The sequence below is a fragment of the Salvelinus sp. IW2-2015 genome, linkage group LG27 (assembly GCF_002910315.2).
Source record: "Salvelinus sp. IW2-2015 linkage group LG27, ASM291031v2, whole genome shotgun sequence".
Classification (NCBI taxonomy): Eukaryota; Metazoa; Chordata; class Actinopteri; order Salmoniformes; family Salmonidae; genus Salvelinus; species Salvelinus sp. IW2-2015.
In genome coordinates, this window is record NC_036867.1 from 25863774 (window position 1) to 25886800 (window position 23027).

The 23027-nt window shown below is 43.5% G+C and overlaps 1 protein-coding gene across 2 annotated transcripts in view; it reads left to right on the plus strand.

Moving 5' to 3' along the window:
• Positions 1-929: 929 nt before the first annotated feature.
• The window catches only part of LOC111953554 (integrin beta-1), a 38262-nt gene continuing 16164 nt past the window's right edge, over positions 930-23027 (plus strand). The window contains exons 1-7 of one of the 2 annotated variants that reach the window (XM_023972921.2): positions 930-1283; positions 14357-14423; positions 14880-14965; positions 15249-15468; positions 15910-16080; positions 16333-16571; positions 22588-22743. In XM_023972921.2, coding sequence (XP_023828689.1) covers positions 14357-14423; positions 14880-14965; positions 15249-15468; positions 15910-16080; positions 16333-16571; positions 22588-22743 — 939 coding nt within the window. In that variant the 5' untranslated portion in view covers positions 930-1283. The remainder of the gene's footprint in view (positions 1284-14356; positions 14424-14879; positions 14966-15248; positions 15469-15909; positions 16081-16332; positions 16572-22587; positions 22744-23027) is intronic. The other variant, XM_023972922.2, reaches the window with a different exon arrangement.

Consider the following 23027-nt stretch of genomic DNA (forward strand, 5'->3'; position numbering starts at 1 on the left):
AGGGATAACTTCAATCACCAACTTACCATCCTGGGACAAGGCAGAGTATAGCCCACAAAGATCTCTGCCACGGCACAACCCAAGGGGGGGCGCCAACCCAGAATATAGACAAACATTTGTTGGAAAGTGGAATATCCATTTAATGTGATTATATTTGTAGTACCAATCAAACTGTAAGATATCGTTCACAAGCAAAAGCTGTTTGGTTTTACATAATACAGGACAAGCTGTAATCACATCCTGCAATGAAACATGCCCTGGCCTGTCATAGGATTTGCCAGATTTGTGTCATACTCTAGGTCTAGTCCAACACAGGAGGTCGCTAAAGCACACAATAAGAGGCAGTGATAACCCAAACCCATGCTGAAGAGCAATACAATAACAGGTAGTGTATTAAGTTGTTGAGTGTGAGAAGTTCAAATATGAGAAAGAATGAATGCCCCTTTGATTCTTTACTGAATTAAGTTTTCTGTAAAGCCCAAACAGTGTCGTTGTGTCCCATTCAGACAGGCACAGCTTCAAGGGTGTATGTGTACACCCTTACCAGACCAGTCCCTAACAGCCACAAGGAAACTGTTGTCACACCCTTAGTCAGTCTACTCAGTAATGGGTGTTATAGTAGTCCTAGATGTCAAGGGAATTGTTGATAATATATATATTTTTTAAACATACAATATCCATAAAAAAACGTGGTACCTTATGAAGGAGAGAGACTGAACAGGCTACGTAATAGGCTACATAACAAAAACCCATCCATACACAACATTCAGGAAATTGATTTGACAAGAGGGGGCTAATCCAGGGATAGTTTTCGGAGAACTTTCATTATGCTCATACATGTCACCAGTAGCCATGTCCATAATAACGGATAATAGCCTGTAATAGAATATGGGCGTGTCTTAAATTCATGACGTCAGCCGGCTTTTCCTGTGAAATTGGGGCTTCGTTCAAGAGGAGGGCACTGCGGACTTGTCTCTTCATCTAATTTTGCGAAGAAAAATAGGTTCGCGGCTACTGGAAAATACTAAATATATCTAATAAGTACACTTTTATACAACCAAATAGTAGACAATATTTTTTCCTTTCGCAATGGAGTAACTGTTTAAGGAATGACCCGTGGGGGAGTAAATCGACCGTGACTTTTTGCAGGAGGAGAAAGTAGCTCCCTTTGCCAACAAGGCAATTGTTGCTGTGTCTACGCTGGGTAGCGGATCACTACGGATATTTTTAAAAGGATAGATACATTTACGTATGTTGCCTCGGCAATAAATCACGAGGAGAAGGTAAATGTTATAATTTGCTACTTGTATTGAACCCTGTTTTTATCCGTTCGTTGATTACTCTCCAACCAAAGTCTATTATTTTTCCACATGGGATGAAGGACTTGGATGATGGATATCCTATCTAGAATTCAAGTTTTTTACAGGCAGACAGTAGGATCTTGGCAGTCTTCCAATTTGGACCAGAATAAATATTTTGGGTGGAGAGAGAATATCCGTTCCAGATGGATCTCAATCTGTCTTTTTTTATTATTTTTAGGTTGAATCTTCACATGATCTGGTACAGAGAAATATATTTTGGACAGTATATTGTTTTGAAGTAGTGTTTCGAACAACATTTCGTCTGACAATTTTGCCTTCCATGTTTTTTTTCATTCAACAACGAATATGTCATCCTCATGATAATCTTCACGTTTTTGTAGGCGTGTTGGATAGGCTACTGTGCTTGATGCCTGCCCTACATTGGGGGCCACAGGTCTATAATAGATAATAAACCGGTTAGTTTGGCTCCTGGATGCTGATTGGCTGACATCTGTGGCATATTTTTACTGTTATATTTATGTTGGTAACCGGTTTATAATAGCAATAAGGAACCTCTGAGGTTTGTAGTATATGACTAATATGCCACTGCAAAGGGCTGCTTCCAGAACAGCCCTTAGGCGTGGTATATTTAAGCAATAAGGCCGGAGAAGGTGTGGTATATGGCCAATATACCACGGCTAAGGGCTGTTCTTAAGAACGACGCAATGCAGAGTTCCTGGACACAGCCCTTAGCCGTGGTATATTGGCCATATATCACAAACCCCCGAGGTGCCTTATTGCTTTTATAAACTGGTTGCCAACATAATTAGAGCAGTAAAAATAAATGTTTTGCATACCCCAGATATACCACGGCTGTCAGCCAATCAGCATTCAGGGCTCGACCCACCCAGTTTATAATGGCCAATATTGTTTAATTATACACAAAAATTTGTCACAGTTAAGGGATGAAGAAGCTCCTTGTGATCACATATGATCCGTGTCTCATACAAGTAGGTCTGTGTCAAATTAACAATAAATAATCTTATAGACTAAGGCCACAAAGCTGCTTCTGTTGATGGTCATCATCACATTAAATGTGTGGTGGTGTTGAAGCTTGAGAGATCGGTTTGTGTATGCTGAGAAGGCCACTGCGTGTGTGTGTGTGTGTGTGTGTTCGGGTCATGACACGTAGATAACATCAGGGCTAGGTGTGTCCCAAAGAAGAACACAGCCAGTGGTTATGACTTCAAAACAAACAAGTCTACACACTCAGCCTCCTTTTAGTCTTATAGAGCGACATCTCTCTCTCTCCTGATACAGTCAATGTCATTTTCTTTGATCCACCACCAATCAGCTTACAAACGCAACAGCTTCAGACATTCAGTTGCCCTTTTAATGTAAGATGGTAAGTAAAGATCATATCACGTCCACCTTACCCTACACCCARTTCAATTTGCATACTGCCCGTATAGATCCACAGATCTATTGGGATTGCCAACGCACTGCACACTGCCCTATCCCATCTGGACAAGAGGAATACCTATGTAAGAATGCTGTTTATTAACTACAGCTCAGCCTTCGACACCATAGGACCCTCCAAGCTCATCATTAAGCTCAGGGCCCTGGGTTTAAACTGTGCAACTGGGTCCTGGACTTCCTGACAGGCGGTGAAGTTAGGGGGGAAAAAAACTCCATTACGCTGATCCTTAATATAGGTGCCCCACAAGGGTGCGTGCTCAGCCCCCTCCTGTGCTCCCTGTTCACCCATGACTGCGTGGCCACGTATGCCTCCAACTCAATCATCAAGTATGCAGACGACACAACAGTAGTAGGCGTGAGTACCAACAATGATGAGACATCCTACAAGGAGGAGGTGAGGGCCCTGGCAGAGGGGTTCCAGGAAAATAACTCAAAGACAACAAAATGAAGGAGTTGATTGTGGACTTCAGGAGACAGCAGAGGGAGCTCGCCCCCATCCACATCGGCGGGACCGCAGTGGATAAAGTGAAAAGCTTCAAGTTCCTCGGTGTAAACATCACTGACAATCTGAAATGGTCCACCAACACAGATAGTGTAATGAAGAAGCTGCAACAGCTCCTCTTCAACCTCAGGAGTCTGAAGAAATTTGTCTTAGCCCCTAAGACCCTCAAAAACTTTTACAGATGCATCACTGAGAGCATCCTGTCGGACTGTATCACCGCCTAGTATGGCAACTGGACCTCCCGCAACCGCAGGGCTCTCCAGAGGGTGGTGCGGTCTGCCCAATGCATCACCGGGGGCAAACTGCCTGCCCTCCAGGACACCTACAGCATCAGATGTCACAGGAAGGCCAAAAAGATAATCAAGGACATCAACCACCCGAGCCACGGCCTGTTCACCCCGCTATCATCCAGAAGGCGAGGTCAGTACAGGTGGATCAAAGCTGGGACTGAGACACTGAAAAACAGCTTCTATCTCAAGGCCATCAGACTGTTAAATAGCCATCACTAGCAGGCCTCTACCCAGTATCCTGCCCTGAATTTAGTCACGGTCACTAGCCAGCTACCACACGGTTACTCAACCCTGCACCTTAGAGGATGCTGCCCTATGTACATAGACATGGAATCACTGGACACTTTAATAATGGAACACTGGTCACTTTAATAATGTTTACATACTGTTTTACTCATATGTATATTATGTATTCTACTCAATGCCACTCCGACATTGCTCGTCCTAATATTTATATATTTCTTAATTCCATTCTTTTACATTTAGATCTGTGTGTATTGTTAGATACTACTCCGCTGTTGGAGCTAGGAACACAAGCATTTTGCTACACCCCTAATAACATTGCTAAATATGTGTATGCGATCAATACAATTTTATTTTTGGAAGGAGGAGTGAGATGTTGTGCACTGTGCATGCTGTCACATTAATTGGATCAAGCAGAAAAAGGCCCCCATTTAATCTCAGGTATGATGTCTGTTGTGTTTGTGTGTGCACGAGCGTGTGGTTTTCTTTAACCTTGTAAATACAGCCGGCCGAGGCGTGCTGACTTCTCAGTGTGGCTAGAGTTTAATTAAGGGAATGGAGTGGTGGGAAGGGATGGAATGAGGGAGGAAGGGAGGAGGGAAGGAGTTGGGGCTAATTGAGGGAGAAGAAGAGAGAATGGGTGTGTGTGTTTACATGTGGGACATTGTGTGTGTGTGTGTGTGCGTGGTGTGTGTGTTAGGAGAGATGGAGGGTGGAGACAGTAGGTACTGTAGGAGATGCTAGGCTGGGGAACTACCAGCTGAATGGATGTGACCTCCAACCCAAGATAACAGCTGCTGGAGAGCTGGCTTTTCATCTGATTTACAGATTCACTGACAGAAGACCCCGCCCTGCCGTTCTCGGGGTCATGTAATGTTTTGTGTGTGTGAGACATAGACCTCCTGTCCCTCTGAGATGGAAGTGATGAATGTGCACTATATCTGCTGCTACTCCAACATATGATTTGTGCTGAAAGGGGAGAATTGTTTCGAAAACTAGTAATACAAGGCCTGCCTGTTACACCCATAACACACAACAAGGAGTAGTCTGACTATAACAAACATATGATAACAATGTGCTRCTCATGTTTTGTTTGTCAGTAAATCACTGTCTGCTCTAACTAGCACATCATGGAATCACCTAAGGACTTTAACCGTGGGAGAGTGGACACATTTAGAATTCATTATTAGTTCTCAACCTGATTTTTAGTCATATTTCAGTCTAATTATGAATTCATCTCATGCTGATGTCAGAAATAAACGGTGCTCTATTGCAAAGTATCTGAATGAGATAAAGGTATAAGAATAGGCATTATTTACTGTGTTTATCCATTGGATTACATATAGAAACATGAATTATAGGATTTCTATATCGGATGGATTTCCACTCTTATAAAAGTATGTGTGTTGTTGGGTTATGATTGCCATTTTGTGTGTGGAAATTGCGGTTTAGGGCTTTGACCCTAGTTTAGGTTTGACCTCCTCAGTAGTTTTATATAAAGTGTAGCCCTATTATGCCCTCCCACTCCCCTCTGACAGAGCCATTTTGTGTGTGGAAATTGCGGGTTAGGGCTTTGACCCTAGTTTAGGTTTGACCTCCTCAGTAGTTTTATATAAAGTGTAGCCCTAATGACCTCCCACTCATCTCTCCCCTCTGACAGAGCCATTTTGTGATTTTAAACGTCCAGGTCTAAAAATGGCACCAAAACCACTCAGAGAAAGGGTGTGGTTAAAATTGTGCAAGTGGAACCCTATTCCCTATGTAGTGCACTACTTTTGACCAGGTTCCATAGGGGAATGGGATGCCATTTGGGATAGAGCCTTGGTTTAGTCGACCCGGCACGGCTACAGGAGGTCTGTGTTGAAAAAATGGGCCAAACTCCTTCTTTTGTTAGTAAATAATAGAGTTGGATGATCTCAGGCTCTGTTGTAGCCATATTATCTCAGCCTGTGTGTAGTCAGTTTATTGTTATGAATGTTAACGTGCATGAAACCAAGGCTATTACGGTTACAGAAGTCATCAAAAGAGAGCGCCTGGGGAATAGGAGTGGAGCTAGGCAACGTCGTTTTAAATTTGGCAGTACTCCCACTTGGACTCACAAGCGCAGACCGCATGTAACCACTCCAGCCCAGAACCTCCACATCCAGCTTCTTCACCTGCGGGACCGTCTGAGACCAGTCACCCGAACAGCTGATGAAACTGTGGGTTTGCACAACCGAAGGATTTCCTCACAAACTCTCAGAAACCATCTCGGGGAAGCTCATCTGCGTGCTTGACATCCTCCCCACTGGCACGCTGGAGAATTGTGCTCTTCACGGATGAATCCTGGTTTCAACTGTACCTGGCAGACGGCGTGTATGGGGTCATGTGGGCGAGCGGTTGGCTGATGTTAACGTTGTGAACAGTGTGCCCCATAGGGAGGTGGACACTGCTATCATCCTCTTTTCCACTTCACAAAATCTTTCCCAAACATTACTTTTCTTGCCCTCCCTTCTCTTTATTTTGCACTCTTCATTTCAAAGCTTTTTTCTTAATTTAATTATTGAACTCCACCAGTTCTTTTTGCCTCTGTGGATCGAAGTTCAGTAGTTCTGCCCGTTCTCAAAAGCATTTTCTGAATGGCGTATAGGCTATTTGGCAAGCGTACAGTTAGGCCCTAAAGCTTCCGCGCTAATGCCAGACAGCCTAAAATAATGATAGGCTACATTGAGGTTTTTCTATCAATATAAAATTTCACAAGAATTATCTATTTTTAATGGATTATTTAAAGGTATTGTTTTCTCTTTATTCAAATTATATTATTACTGGCTTATTATTAACAACTTTAGTAAATTAGTCCTTAGCTCAACTGGGAACACAGTAGCAGGCAGCTAGCAGGATTTCCTACGGCAGGCTGAGGGACTTTACTAATCCCCCATATGAGCATCTGTGTTGATCCTGCTCCAACATCAAGGCTTTGAGAAAGTGATCAATCACTTCTCACAGTAAATATTTACCCCTTTAATGGTGATCTGTCTTCTGCCATGACGCTTCGAAAAAATTTGCTTCCCAAACATCCTTATTTGTCAAATTAATTTATTCTTTGTGCGAGACCTTCTCTTACATTAATTTCTGCCACTATTATCCATTAAAGATAAGTTCTGGGTGGTTGCGGTAGCAGTGAATGGTCTTGTTGCTGTGCTGTGTTGCTGTGTTTCCCAGAACATAAATCACCGTGGATGGATAGATTTAAAGATGTGGCCTATTGCCAGGCAGCATGTCGGCTGTCTCCCTGTGTGATTGGGATGAGCTTCCTGTGTTCCAGCAAAGGAAGGGCCAATTCAGCAAACCAATGCAGAGAGAGATGTCTCACTGTACTCCTGTCAGACATGGGTTCATATACTATCTATCTATTTTATCTCTGTACAGGTGGACTCATTATCATAGCTTAGCTGTCCGTTGGGGCCATGAGTGTGCAACAGGAAAGAAACTCAAGTACTACGAGTAGCACAGAAATAGATTGTGTATGGAAGGGATTGCTATCCGTTAGCTAAGATTCAGATGAAATCAAAATGTCTCTGTATTTCCCCTTGCCTGAATGATTTTATGGATTCATTATTTGAGATGGTATGGCAAATGGATACTTTTTGGGGATTTATGGTTCTTACACTAAGCATCATGCTCATAGGCCTAGTCTGTGAGATGGTTGATTATCGGAGGGTGAAAACCACGTGGGTGACTCAGAAATAGTTAGCACTGACGGAGTAGTGTGAACTTGGCCATGCTCCAGATATTTTGGGTTGTTCTTTTTTTTGGCCTAGTAGTCCTTGTTATAGGCCTAATGATAATTTCAACTGGGGAATTGTATTCTTAGGATAATTATTCGTTTTGCAATACTAGAGGCAGATGTATTTTTGAAGGGGGGGAGACAAAAATAGGCGTAATTGAAAACGCACTAGAAAGGCGTAAGTGCTATAGATTTTTTGAAGGACTGCAGGGAGCTAAAGTCCCTTCCAGTCAATATTATTCTAAAAGTTTTATTTTTAAAACATCTGTTGTTATTGCAACTGGAATCAGCTTTCAAACATTGAGTGAAACATTGACACAAACATTGTGTTTGTGTAGGCTATATATTTTAATATGGTGGATTTCTATTCTATTCCATTATTTATTCTATTCTGTAGACTGAAGAGCTCTCATTAGTAGGATCTACAATGAGGACATTATCGGGATCGTCTCGGCTTGCCTCTCCTACTCAGAGAATAGGTCCCCTCCCCTCTGACCTTCTCTTCCAATGGGTTGAGAAGGAGGCGAGGACAGAGGACGTGAGGAATCAAGGATTTTTTTTATTTATTTCACCTTTATTTAACCAGGAAGGCAAGTTGAGAACAAGTTCTCATTTACAATTGCGACCTGGCCAAGATAAAGCAGAGCAGTTCGACACATACAACAACACAGAGGTACACATGGAGTGAAACAAACATACAGTCAATAATACAGTAGAAAAATAAGTCTATATACAATGTGAGCAGGTGAAGGCAAAAAAGGCCATGGTGGCGAAGTAAATACAATATAGCAAGTAAAACACTGGAATGGTTGATTTGCGGTGGAATAATGTGCAAAGTAGAGATAGAAATAATGGGGTGCAAAATAAATAAATACAGTAGGGAAAGAGGTAGTTGTTTGGGCTAAATTATAGATGGGCTATGTACAGGTGCAGTAATCTGTGAGCTGCTCTGACAGCTGGTGCTTAAAGCTAGTGAGGGAGATAAGTGTTTCCAGTTTCAGAGATTTTTGTAGTTCGTTCCAGTCATTGGCAGCAGAGAACTGGAAGGAGAGGCGGCCAAAGAAAGAATTGGTTTTGGGGGTGACCAGAGAGATATACCTGCTGGAGCGCGTGCTGCTATGGTGACCAGCGAGCTGAGATAAGGGGGAACTTTACCTAGCAGGGTCTTGTAGATGACCTGGAGCCAGTGGGTTTGGCAACAAGTATGAAGCGAGGGCCAGCCAACGAGAGCATACAGGTCGCAGTGGTGTGCAGTATATGGGGCTTTGGTGACGAAACGGATGGCACTGTGATAGACTGCATCCAATTTATTGAGTAGGGTATTGGAGGCTATTTTGTAAATGACATCGCCAAAGTCGAGGATTGGTAGGATGGTCAGTTTTACAAGGGTATGTTTGGCAGCATGAGTGAAGGATGCTTTGTTGCGGAATAGGAAGCCAATTCTAGATTTAACTTTGGATTGGAGATGTTTGATGTGAGTCTGGAAGGAGAGTTTACAGTCTAACCAGACACCTAGGTATTTGTAGTTGTCCACATATTCTAAGTCAGAGCCGTCCAGAGTAGTGATGTTGGACAGGCGGGCAGGTGCAGGCAGCGATCGGTTGAAGAGTATGCATTTAGTTTTACTTGTATTTAAGAGCAATTGGAGGCCATGGAAGGAGAGTTGTATGGCATTGAAGCTCGCCTGGAGGGTTGTTAACACAGTGTCCAAAGAAGGGCCAGGAGTATACAGAATAGTGTCGTCTGCGTAGAGGTGGATCAGAACCTCACCAGCAGCAAGAGCAACATCATTGATGTATACAGAGAAGAGAGTTGGTCCAAGAATTGAACCCTGTGGCACCCCCATAGAGACTGCCAGAGGCCCGGACAACAGACCCTCCGATTTGACACACTATCAGAGAAGTAGTTGGTGAACCAGGCGAGGCAATCATTTGAGAAACCAAGGCTGTCGAGTCTGCCGATGAGGATGTGGTGATTGACAGAGTCGAAAGCCTTGGCCAGGTCAATGAATACGGCTGCACAGTATTGTTTCTTATCGATGGTTGTTAAGATATCGTTTAGGACCTTGAGCGTGGCTGAGGTGCACCCATGACCAGCTCTGAAACCGTATTGCATAGCGGAGAAGGTATGGTGGGATTCGAAATGTCGGTAATCTGTTTGTTGACTTGGCTTTCGAAGACCTTAGAAAGGCAGGGTAGGATAGATATAGGTCTGTAGCAGTTTGGGTCTGGAGTGTCCCCCCCTTTGAAGAGGGGGATGGCCCCAGCTGCTTTCCAATCTTTGGGAATCTCAGACGACACGAAAGAGAGATTGAACAGGCTTGTAATAGGGGTGGCAACAATTTCAGCAGATAATTTTAGAAAGAAAGGGTCCAGATTATCTAGCCCGGCTGATTTGTAGGGGTCCAGATTTTGCAGCTCTTTCAGAACATCAGCTGACTGGATTTGGGAGAAGGAGAAATGGGGAAGGCTTGTTCGAGTAGCTGTGGGGGGTGCAGTGCTGTTGACCGGGGTAGGGGTAGCCAGGTGGAAAGCATTACCAGCCGTAGATAGATGCTTATTGAAATTCTCAATTATAGTGGATTTATCGGTGGTGACAGTGTTTCCTAGCTTCAGTGCAGTGGGCAGCTGGGAGGAGGTGATCTTATTCTCCATGAACTACAGTGTCCCAGAACCTTTTTGAGTTTGTGTTGCAGGAAGCAAATTTCTGCTTGAAAAAGCTAGCCTTGGCTTTTCTAACTGCCTGTGTATATTGGTTTCTAGCTTCCCTGAAAAGTTGCATATCATGGGGGTTGTTCGATGCTAATACAGAACGCCATAGGATGTGTTTGTGTTGGTTAAGGGCAGTCAGGTCTGGAGAGAACCAAGGGCTATATCTGTTCCTGGTTCTAAATTTCTTGAATGGGGCATGCTTATTTAAGATGGTGAGGAAGGCATTTTAAAAAAAATAACCAGGCATCCTCTACTGACGGGATGAGATCAATATCCTTCCAGGATACCCCGGCCAGGTCGATTAGAAAGGCCCGCTCCTTGAAGTGTTTTCAGGGAGCGTTTGACAGTGATGAGTGGAGGTCTTTTGACCGCTGACCCAGGCAATGAGGCAGTAATCGCTGAGATCTTGGTTGAAAACAGCAGAGGTGTATTTAGAGGGCAAGTTGGTTAGGATGATATCAATGAGGGTGCCCGTGTTTACGGCTTTGGGGTGGTACCTGGTAGATTCATTGATAATTTGTGTGAGATTGAGGGCATAAAGCTTAGATTGTAGGATGGCTGGGGTGTTAAGCATGCTCCAGTTTAGGTCGCCTAGCGGCACGAGCTCTGAAGATAGATGGGGGGCAATCAGTTCACATATGGTGTCCAGAGCACAGCTGGGGGCAGTGGGTGGCCTATAGCAGGCGGCAACGGTGAGAGACTTGTTTTTAGAGAGGTGGATTTTAAAAGTATAAGTTCAAATTGTTTGGGTACAGACCTGGATAGTAGGACAGAACTCTGCAGGCTATCTTTGCAGTAGATTGCAACACCGCTCCCTTTGGCCGTTCTAACTTGTCTGAAAATGTTGTAGTCAGGGATGGAAATTTCAGGGTTTTTGGTGGTCTTCCTAAGCCAGGATTCAGACACGGCTAGAACATCCAGGTTGGCAGAGTGTGCTAAAGCAGTGAATAAAACAAACTTAGGGAGGAGGCTTCTAATGTTAACGTGCATGAAACCAAGGCTATTACGGTTACAGAAGTCATCAAAAGAGAGCGCCTGGGGAATAGGAGTGGAGCTAGGCACTGCAGGGCCTGGATTCACCTCTACATCACCAGAGGAACAGAGGAGGAGTAGGATAAGGGTACGGCTAAAAGCTATGAGAATTGGTCGTCTAGAAAGTCTGGAACAGAGTAAAAGGAGGTTAGAGAGAAATGCATATGAGATTCTCCCATTGCTTTTGTCTGTCATGAGAGGATCTGGTGAGATGGGGGAGGAGCATAAAGGGGAGGGAGAAGGAGGGAGGGACCAGAGTGGCGCAGTCACTGTAAAAGTTATTTTCTCTGGACTTAAGGCAGCCCTTTCCCCGTTACAAAACCTTCTTTTCCTGTTTTTCCATTCCTTCTTTTCATGGCTGGAGAAGGAGAAATCCCAATGCAAGCTCTCTCTGGAGCATTGTTACAGTGGAGTACTGCCAAGTTCTCTCTCTGCTTTACCCAGAAAAGCAGCTAGCTTTGGATTTGTGATTCTACTATTATTGCTGCTGCTGCTAGGAAGCATTTGCTGACGTGTAGATATTTCTAAAGCAAAGGAGCTGACAAATAAAGCCACTCAATCAGTCGTGACTAAGGCCTGCGAGGGACTCAATCTCAATCTGATGCTTAGAGTCACACAGTTTTCAACAATCTAGACATGCAGAGATTGTTTTTAAACCTCTCCCATCCAGCTTTATACACGATTGGTCGGCTTTTTTTATTTTTTATGTGTCTTTATTTATCCAGGAAGCTCCATTGAGGTCCTAGAAAAACTATTTTACAAGAGACCTGGCCAAGAGGCCAGCTAAATAAAAAACAGGGAGAGTGCTCCGAGTGGGCTGTATGTTTATTGAAGGAAAAGGGTGGTTATCATGGGGAAAATACCAGGTGGAGGGAACATTGCGGTAGGAGAGATGGGCATGACAACTGGTGCCTGTCCAAATATGGAAGCTCTACTCGGCTCAGGAAGATGGCTGTGAGTGCTCTGGTTTCCCCAATGAAGTGCAGGCACCAGGCAGGCAGCTACTATCCTGGTCTGACTGCTGAGAGTATCCTGTCCCAGAGAATTGCCTCAGAGCTCAGGCCGTGTCCTTTTTAGTCATGGTACTCTCCACAGACAGACCACCATCATGTATCACCTCTCCTCTCTTGAACACCGCAATGAGTTGACGTGTGTGTGTGTGTGTGTGTGTGTGTGACCTGGATGATGATGTTTGAAGGAGCTGCCCCACTACCACACTGTCTAAGCACCAGTGATCTATGTCTGGTTTTGGACATGGTTGAGTTTAACTGGAGATCTGTCTGTTTTTGTTCCACTCCCAGAGGAGGCAAATACTTTGAGCAATTTGGTTGTTAAGTCCCCATAATAGTCTCAATCCCCCCCCCTCCATCCTGTTGGCCCCTGTGTTGTATATCTGCCCAGTGAAAGATCTTTCCAGGAGGTACTGATTCTTAAGTTACCCTCATGAGCTTAAGATGCATTGTACCATTGTGTTGGTCTAAATGTTACCTTATGTTTTGCTGCCATGTCCCTAGTCCCTCTGAGGACTTGGAAGAACATTCCTGTCTCCAGCTGCTAGGCTTCATAGAATAGAAATAGCCTTGTTGTTTTTCTAACTTGACACCTCGCTGGCATTTTACAGGCATATTTTCTCATTCAAACGTTTCCTTGGAACTCTGTGCTGGACTAAAAGTCAAACCAACAAGAATGTTGGAGAAAATAACAGGGGCTGTGGTTTTGGTTCTGACCAAAAACATATAAATCATCTTCATTTACACTGTCCAGAGATCTCAGATGATTATTTGATCTGGTACAAAGTAGGTGCAAGACATTTTGGGCTCAAATCGGTGTTGCGTGAACTTCAACTTTTGCTGAAGCACTCAGCTAAAGGAGCAACATTTACAACATTTAGTCTCTAACATGAAGACATCTCAACAACTGAATCACATTATAGATTATTAGCTTAGACTTATTAGGTCTAGGATACATTCCTTTAGAGAGTTTGGAGCTGTAGGTTGTTGGCCTTAACCTGACTGAAGGACCTTTGGTCAGTTGCATTACTGCAACACAGAAGTTGGGTAATGCCATGGCAGAAGAACTAATTGTGGCTCTCGGCTCTTCTAAGATCAGTCAGTCAGCCAGTTAGCCAGCCAGTCAGTCAGTCTATCAGTCAGCCAGTCCAACAATCAGTCAGCCAGTCAGTCTGTCAGCTATTCAGTCTAATCTGGGGGTTGCAGACAGGCTGTCTGTGCAGCTAGGCTCTGTATAGAACATGATGGTGTACACACACACACACCCAGAGGCGCTAAGGAATGCGTCACTCAACACCATACAGTACTGACTGCCAGAACTCCCCCCTCACCATGTAAAGCACTGAAAATACAGCAGCACTCTTAATGCAGTAACTCTGCCTAGCGATTGGTGTCATTGACAGGTCAGGGGTATACCTTGACGTTGAGACTGGTGTTTTGCGGGTACTATTTAATGAAGCTGCCATTTGAGTACTTGTGCGGCGTCTGTTTGGGGGTACAGAGATGAGGTAGTCATTCAAAAATCATGTTAAACACTATTTTTGCACACAGAGTGAGTCCATACAACTTATTATGTGACTTGTTAAGCAAATGTTGAGACYAACTTATTTAGGCTTGCCATAAAGGGGTTGAATAATTATTGGCTCAAGACATTTAAGCTTTTCATTTTTTATTAAATTTGTAGACATTTCTAAAAACATAATTCCACTTTGACATTATAGGGTATTGTGTGTAGGCCTGTGACTCAAAATCTAAATTTAATCCATTTTAATTCCAGTCTGTAAAACAATAAAATGTGGAAAAAGGGTGTGAATAGTTTCTGAAGGCACTGTATAGGGCTCCAGACCATGTGACCACCTGACCATCAAGAACTCTGGGCCCTAAGGCTATATCAATTAACTGGTATCCAGCCTAATGTCTTCTATTTGTACTATAAATGTAAACAAAAAAACGCAGTATTCACTGCTAGCTTTTACTGCATCCTCACACTAACCTCATGATGTTGTGACTTTTATTTTTCAGATGGACCTGAAACTACTTCTGATATCAACATTGTTAGGAGTCATTTGTTACAGCAGTGCTCAGCAAGGTAAAGTTATACTCTCTCATATCTCAAGTTTGTCCTACTTTCTTTAACTTCCACCTTGTTAAACAAAATCAATCCTCAACAGTAACATCAGTATTCTGTTTCTGTACACTGACTACACAGTACATCTAATCATATTATGTCATAAATGATGTAGGCCTACATGCAATACAGAATGGTGACTAATAGCCTGATTTTCCATGGGTGAGTCGAAGCAAAGCGAGCATGCTGCTGTAATGTAATGATGTCAGAAGAAGAAGCAGCTCCACCTAGGCTTTTTGGAGCTTAGTAGTGAGGACATCATGGAACAGCGGAATATTCCGTTCTGGCTCCAATTACTGTTCTCCCTGAGCCGCACCGTTCTCCTAATTCCAAATGAAACAATGTGTAAACACTGGGGCTTTTTGCCTGCTTAGTCTTTAGGAGTCTATAATGAGTTTGCTTCTCTTCAACCTTCAGAAGGGAACGAGTGCATCAAGGCCAATGCCAAATCCTGTGGGGAGTGTATTCAAGTGGGAGCGAAATGTGGATGGTGCACAGACCCAGTATGTGGATTTGAATTTGTCAATAACTTTGTTACTGCATTGTTACTGTAACTGACTCGGCATTAGAACTCGTAATGCAATCAAGGAGAGAAGTGTGCCATCTAAACTGTCCCTTGGAATTACAACACTAGTGTGTCGGGCAATATTGTTTATAACCTGCTTTGAAGTGTAGGAAATATATTTTCAGAAAATAAGGACCTTACATTTTGGGTGGATTTCCTCTGAGTGCATAATGCAATTTGTCAAGATACTGACTTAACCTCCTCTCCTCCCTCTCCCCCAGGAGTTTCTTAAGCAGGGCGAGGCCACGTCGACCCGCTGTGACGAGCTGGAGTCCCTGAGGAAGAGAGGTTGCGATGACGCCAAGGTAGAGAACCCCCGAGGCAGCCAGCTGGTCCTGAAGAACAAGGCTGTGACCAACCGCAACAAGGGAGCAAAGAAACTAAGACCAGAGGACATCACACAGATCCAGCCCCAGAAACTCACCCTTAGCCTCAGATCCGGTGGGAACTTTGATAAGGATGCATCCCAAATGGCAACCTTCTCCCTATTTAGTTCTACTACTTTTCGCTCTGGTCAAAAGTAGTGCCTTATATTGGGAATAGGGTGCTGTTTGGGACGTAGTCTTAGTTAAAACTTTGTTTCAGCCATAACTTCCCGTTTGATCATTGCTGAAGCAATTTTGCTGAGAGTTGCTGTTTCCTGATATTTTCTGTGGTCTTTCACTGTTATGTTGATTTAGTTACAGTATCCTCTATTTTCTTTGAGAGTTTAAGCTATCAACTGTATAGCTGTTATAAGCCAGAGGCTTATTTGACAGGAACAATGCACCTTAATCAACATTTCACTGTTAAGATCAATTTAAATGTGCCAGAGTTAGCAAAAGGGCAAATTTTTATCCATAGTCCCTGGTTTAACCTTTCCTATCTGTTTGTATACTGTAGGTGAACCCCAGTCTTTTAATCTGAAGTTCAAACGAGCTGAGGATTACCCCATCGACCTCTACTACCTGATGGACCTCTCCTATTCAATGAAGGATGATCTGGAAAATGTGAAGAACCTGGGAACACAGCTGATGCTGGAGATGTCAAAGATCACATCTGATTTCAGAATCGGTAAGATTATGAATCCGCCCCGGTTTGAGGAATGGGATGTCCATATTTCTTTGAACTTTCTCCACAACAACTTGATCTCTTCTGCTTTCAGTGCTGTTTTGGTGCATAATTATACATTTTCTACAATACCCATAATGTTATGTGTAACATATCCAGTTTTATCTTAGTAAAGATGTTCTGAAGCTAACAAATTGGTGTCCTGTCTCCTTACCAATACAGTTTATAAGCTGGATATCTTTTCTTCTTTTCTAGGTTTTGGTTCCTTCGTTGAGAAGACTGTGATGCCTTACATAAGCACCACCCCAGCCAAGCTGCTGAACCCCTGTACTGGGGACCAGAACTGCACCAGTCCATTCAGCTATAAGAACGTCCTGAAGCTGACCAGCAATGGACAGGAGTTCAACACCCTGGTGGGACAACAGCAGATTTCTGGAAACCTGGACTCACCAGAGGGAGGCTTTGATGCCATCATGCAAGTGGCTGTCTGTGGTGTAAGTATTATGTTTTTATTATAATATACAGTACCAGTCAAAAGTTTGGACACACCTGGTCATTTCAGGGTTTTTCTTTATTTTCACTATTTTCTACACTGTAGAATAATAGTGAAGACATCAAAACTATGACATAACCACATTTGTTTTTTATTCCATGTGTCAAACTAATCAAAATATATTTGAGATGAGATTCTTCAAAGTAGCCACCCTTTGCCTTGATGACACTCTTGGCATTCTCTCAACCAGCTTCATGAAATAGTCACCTGGAATGCATTTCAGTTAACATGTGCCTTGTTAAAAGTTAATTTGTGGAATTTCCTTTGAAACAATCAGTTGTGTTGTGACAAAGTAAGGTTGTATAGAACAGCTCAAATAAGCAAAGAGAAACGACAATCAATCATTACTTTGTTGGGTTCTGAGAATATTAAATATACTTATTAACTTCTCTAGGATATGTGGGACTCTAACGTCCCACTTGGCCAACAGCCAGAAAAAAATGCAGCGCGCCAAATTCAAATATATTACTATAAAAATCAATCTTTCATGAAATCACACATGAAAGACACCAAATTAAAGCTACACATTTTGTGAATCCAGCCAACATGTCTGATTTCAAATAGGCTTTTCGGCACACCAAACGATTATGTTAGATCAGTATATAGCCACAGAAAAACACAGCCATTTTCCCAGCCAAAGATAGGATTCACAAAAAGCAGACAGTGATAAAATGAATCACTAACCTTTGATGATCTTCATCAGATGACACTCATAGGACATCATGTTACACAATACATTTATGTTTTGTTCAATAATGTGCATATTTATATCCACAAATCTCGGTTTACATTGGCGCCATGTTCAGAAATGCCTCCAAAATATCCGGAGAAATTGCAGAGCCACGTCAAATAACAGAAACACTCATCATAAACTTTGATGAAAGATACATGTTTAACATAGAATTAAAGATACACTTGTTCTTAATGCAACTGCTGTGTCAGATTTCAAAAACACTTTACATAAAAAGCACACCATGCTCTACAACATTCGCAGAGTACGACCCTGCCTCACACAGGAAGCGGCGCAGGTCCTAATCCAGGCACTTGTCATCTCCCGTCTGGARTACTGCAACTCGCTGTTGGCTGGGCTCCCTGCCTGTGCTATTAAACCCCTACAACTCATCCACAACGCCGCAGCCCGTCTGGTGTTCAACCTTCCCAAGTTCTCTCACGTCACCCCGCTCCTCCGCTCTCTCCACTGGCTTCCAGTTGAAGCTCGCATCCGCTACAAGACCATGGTGCTTGCCTACGGAGCTGTGAGGGAACGGCACCTCCGTACCTTCAGGCTCTGATCAGGCCCTACACCCAAACAAGGGCACTGCGTTCATCCACCTCTGGCCTGCTCGCCTCCCTACCTCTGAGGAAGTACAGTTCCCGCTCAGCCCAGTCAAAACTGTTCGCTGCTCTGGCACCCCAATGGTGGAACAAACTCCCTCACGACGCCAGGTCAGCGGAGTCAATCACCACCTTCCGGAGACACCTGAAACCCCACCTCTTTAAGGAATACCAGGATAGGATAAAGTAATCCTTCAACCCCCCCCTCCCCTTAAAAGGTTAGATGCACTATTGTAAAGTGGTTGTTCCACTGGATATCATAAGGTGAATGCACCAATTTGTAAGTCGCTCTGGATAAGAGCGTCTGCTAAATGACTTAAATGTAAATGTAATGCAATAATCTGAGACGGCGCTCAGATATAACAACATTTCTCCGCCATGTTGGAGTCAACAGAAATACGAAATTACATGATAAATATTCCCTTACCTTTGATGATCTTCATCAGAATGCACTCCCAGGAATCCTAGTTCCACAATAAATTGTTGATTTGTTCGATAATGTCCATTACTTATGTCCAAGTAGCTACTTTTGCTAGCATGTGTAGTACACGTGTCCAAACGCTTGCGCAGATGCAGGCAAACGTCGGACGAAAACTTCAAAAAGTTATATTACAAGTCGAATAAACTGGTCAAACTAAGTAGATAATCAATCTTCAGGATGTTGTTATCATAACTATCCAATAACGTTCCAACCGGAGAATTCCTTTGAGTCTCTAGAAGTAATGGAACGCAAGGCGATATCATTTGGAATGCACGTGACCAAGAACTGGCACTCTGCCAGACCACTGACTGAAACACCTCCCATCCGGTCCCACATCACAGTAGAGGCTTCATTCAGCGTTCTACAGACTGTTGACATCTAGTGGAAGGCGTAGGAAGTGCAAACAGATCCATATATTACAGGGATTTGAATAGGCGATGAGTTGAACATCGACCAGCCTCAGAATTCTCACTTCCTGTTTGGATTTTTTCTCAGGTTGCCTGCCATATGAGTTCTGTTATACTCACAGACATCATTCAAACAGTTTTAGAAACTTCAGAGTGTTTTATATCCAATAGTAATAATACTATGCATATATTAGCATCTGGGACAGAGTAGGAGGCAGTTCACTCTGGGCACGCTATTCATCCAAAAGTGAAAATGCTGCCCCCTGTCACAAAGAAGTTAATGTCACTGAGTGAGAGAGGGTAATGTATAACGTTTACATTATGTCAGGATAGGTTATTGTTAGCCATCAGGGATCCTATGGGAGGGATCCTCTGGGAGGAGAAGAGACACAGTCTGGTACCAGTCACCATGACAGACGTGAGTTGGGGAGGAGGGAGCACAGGTCAGATGAAGTGAGGAAGAACAGATATCACTAAGGTTCTGTCTAGCAACAGAGATGCATTGGCTGTTCAGATCTGGAGGAGACTCAGCAGAGGAGAAAGGGTTAAATATCAGTGCTTGTGTGAAATGTCGTCGTCTGTTCAGCTTATCGATCCTTTGGGAAGAATAAACTTGATTTGAGCTTTCATGGTGTCCGTTGAGTTCTTACTCTGATAATTGCAAGTCAACAACTTTAAGACATGAAGGTCAGTCAATCCGGAAAATTTCAAGAACTTTGAAAGTTTCTTCAAGTGCAGTCACAAAGACCATCAAGCGCTATGATGAAACTGGCTCTCATGAGGACCGCCACAGGAAAGGAAGACCCAGAGTTACCTCTGCTGCAGAGGATAAGTTCATTAAAGTTAGCTGCACCTCAGATTGTAGCCCAAATAAATGTTTCACCGAGTTCAAGTAACAGACAAATCTCAACATCAACTGTTCAGATGAGACAGGCCTTCATGGTCAAATTGCTGCAAAGAATCTACTACTAAAGGACACCAAGAAGAAGAAGAGACTTGCCTGAGCCAAGAAACACGAGCAATGGACATTAGACCGGTGGAAGTCTGTCCTTTGGTCTGATGAGTCCAACCTCCATGTCTTTGTGATACGCAGAGTAGGTGAACGGATGATCTCTGCATGTGTGGTTCCCACCGTGAAGCATAGAGGAGGAGGTGTGATTGTGTGGGGGTGCTTTGCTGGTGACACTATCAGTGATTCATTTAGAATTCAAGACACACTTAACCAGCATGGCTACCACAGCATTCTGCAGCGATACGCCATCCCATCTGGTTTGCTCTTAGTGGGACTATCATTTGTTTTTCAACAGGACAATGACCCAACACATCTCCAGGCCGTGTAAGCGCTATTTGAACAAGAAAGAGAGTAAATGAGTGCTGCTTCAGATGACCTGGCCCCCACAATCATCCGACCTCAAACCAATTGAGATGTTTTGGGATGAATTGGACCACGGAGTGGAGGTAAGGCAGCCAACAAGTGCTCATCATATGTGGGAACTCCTTCAAGGCTGTTGGAAAAGCATTCCATGTTACACTAGGGGCCTTAGCTGAGACGTCTACATGTGGCTTGGAGAAGGCTGAGAAAGACAGAGAGCACTGAGAATAGCGTGTTGAAAACACCAAAAGAAAGATGCCCAGGGTCCCTGCTCATCTGCGTGAACGTGCCTTAGGCATGCTGCAAGGAGGCTTGAGGACTGCAGATGTGGCCAGGGCAATACATTGCAATGTCCGTACTGTGAGACGCCTAAGACAGCGCTACAGGGAGACAGGACGGTCAGCTGATCGTCCTTGCAGTGGCAGACCACGTGTAACAACACCTGCACAGGATCGGTACATCCGAACATCACACCTGCGGGACAGGTACAGGATGGCAACAACAACTGCCCGAGTTACACCAGGAACACACAATCCCCCCATCAGTGCTCATACTGTCCGCAATAGGCTGAGAGAGGCTGGACTGAGGGCTTGTAGGCCTGTTTGTAAGGCAAGTCCTCACCAGACATGACTGGCAACAACGTCGGCTATGAGCACAAACACACCGTCGCTGGACCAGACAGGACTGGCAAAAAGTGCTCTTCACTGACGAGTCGCTGTTTTGTCTCACCACGGGTGATGGTCAGATTCGCGTTTATCGTCGAAGGAATGAGTATTACACCGAGGCCTGTACTCTGGAGCGGGATCGATTTGGAGGTGGAGGGTCCATCATGGTCTGGGGCGGTGTGTCACAGCATCTTCGGACTGAGATTGTTGTCATTGCAGGCAATCTCAACACTGTGCGTTACATGGAAGACATCCTCCTCCCTCATGTGGTACCCTTCCTGCAGGCTCATCCTGACATGACCCTCCAGCATGACAATGCCAGCAGCCATACTGCTCGTTCCGTGCCTGATTTCCTGCAAGACAGGAATGTCAGTGCTCTGCCATGGCCAGCGAAGAGCCCGGATCTCAATCACATTGAACACATCTGGGACCTGTTGGATCAGAGGGTGAGGGCTAGGGCCATTCTTCCAAAAAATGTCTGGGAACTTGCAGGTGCCTTGGTGGAAGAGTGGGGTAAAATCTCACAGCAAGAACTGGCAAATCTGGTGCAGTCCATGAGGAGGAGATGCACAGCAGTACTTAACTATGCCCTTTCTTTCTCAATTTCCACCTGACTGAAGTGCCCAAAGTAAACTGCCTGTTGCTCAGGTCCTGAAGCCAGGATATGTATATAAATTTGTACCATTGGAAATAAAACACMTTGAAGTTTGTAGAAATGTTCAAATTATGTAGGAGACTATAACACAATAGATATAGTCTCCTATATTGTAAGAGACCATGCTCTTACAATGGAAAGTATAGGGGCATACTGAATTCTAGCTCCCAGGATGCAATTCCTATGGCTTTCACATGGTGTCAGCAGTGTATGTTCAAGGTTTCAGGCTCATAACGTCCAAAACAAATAAGAAATTAGTTTTAGTTCAGGGACACAGTCTTGGAAATTCGTGTATGGGCACACCATGAAGACAAGACGCACCTGCTAAAGTTTCCTATTGAACCTACTTCTTTCCAAAATAAATATTATAGTTTGATTACATTTTAGGGTATCTGAGGAGTAAATAGAAACCTATTTTGACTTGTTGAAACAAAGTTTAGGGATAGATTTTCGGATTCCTTTCTCTGCAAGTTGAACGAGTGGATTACTCAAATCAATGGCGCCAACTAAACAGACTTCTTGGGATATAAAGAAGGATTTTATCTGACAAAACGATACGTTATAGCTGGGACCCTTTGGATGACAAATCAGAGGAAGATTTTTTAAAAAGTGAATATTTAAATCGCCATTTGTGATTTTATGAAACCTGTGCCGGTGGAAAAATATTTTGATGTGGGGCGCCGTCCTCAAACAATCGCATGGCATGCTTTCGTTGTAATAGCTACTGTAAATTGGACAGTGCAGTTAGATTAACAAGAATTTAAGCTTTCTACCGATATAAGACATTTGTATGTACCTAAATGTTTAATATCCATAATATTTATGATTATTTATTTGAATTGCGCGCCCTCCAGTTTCACCGGAATTTGTCCCCCTAGCCCTAAGACGTTTTAAATAGCTGTTCCTAGTTTAAATATATTTCCTGAATCTTTCCTATGTTTTGTAATTTTGTTCTCTGGTATTTGTCTCTGGTGTCCTTTTTCTGTATGTGGTTTTATTTTACAATGACTTTGTATGAGCCTCTCTCTCTCCTTCCTCCCAGGAGCACATTGGCTGGAGGAACGTCACCCGTCTGCTGGTGTTTTCCACTGATGCTGGCTTCCACTTTGCTGGAGATGGGAAACTGGGAGGGATTGTTCTGCCCAACGATGGGAAATGCCACCTGGAGAACAACATGTACACCATGAGCCACTACTATGTATGTATAATAATACATAATGTAGTTTATTATACAACGGGTGATTCTAATCCTGATTGGTTATAACTGCTTTCCAGACGGTGTCTATGCCTTGAAATGCCTATTTACTCTGTTCAATCTCACTGCGCAAGCTTTGCAAAATACATTTAGAAATCTATATTATTCAATTATTGAATCTGTGTTGCCAAGGGCTAAAATAGAAGTCAGTTCTATCTGTGCCGTACAAGTCCTGCCTCTCCCATCTCCTCATTGGTTTATAGAAGCAGGTACCCACGTGCCATCTC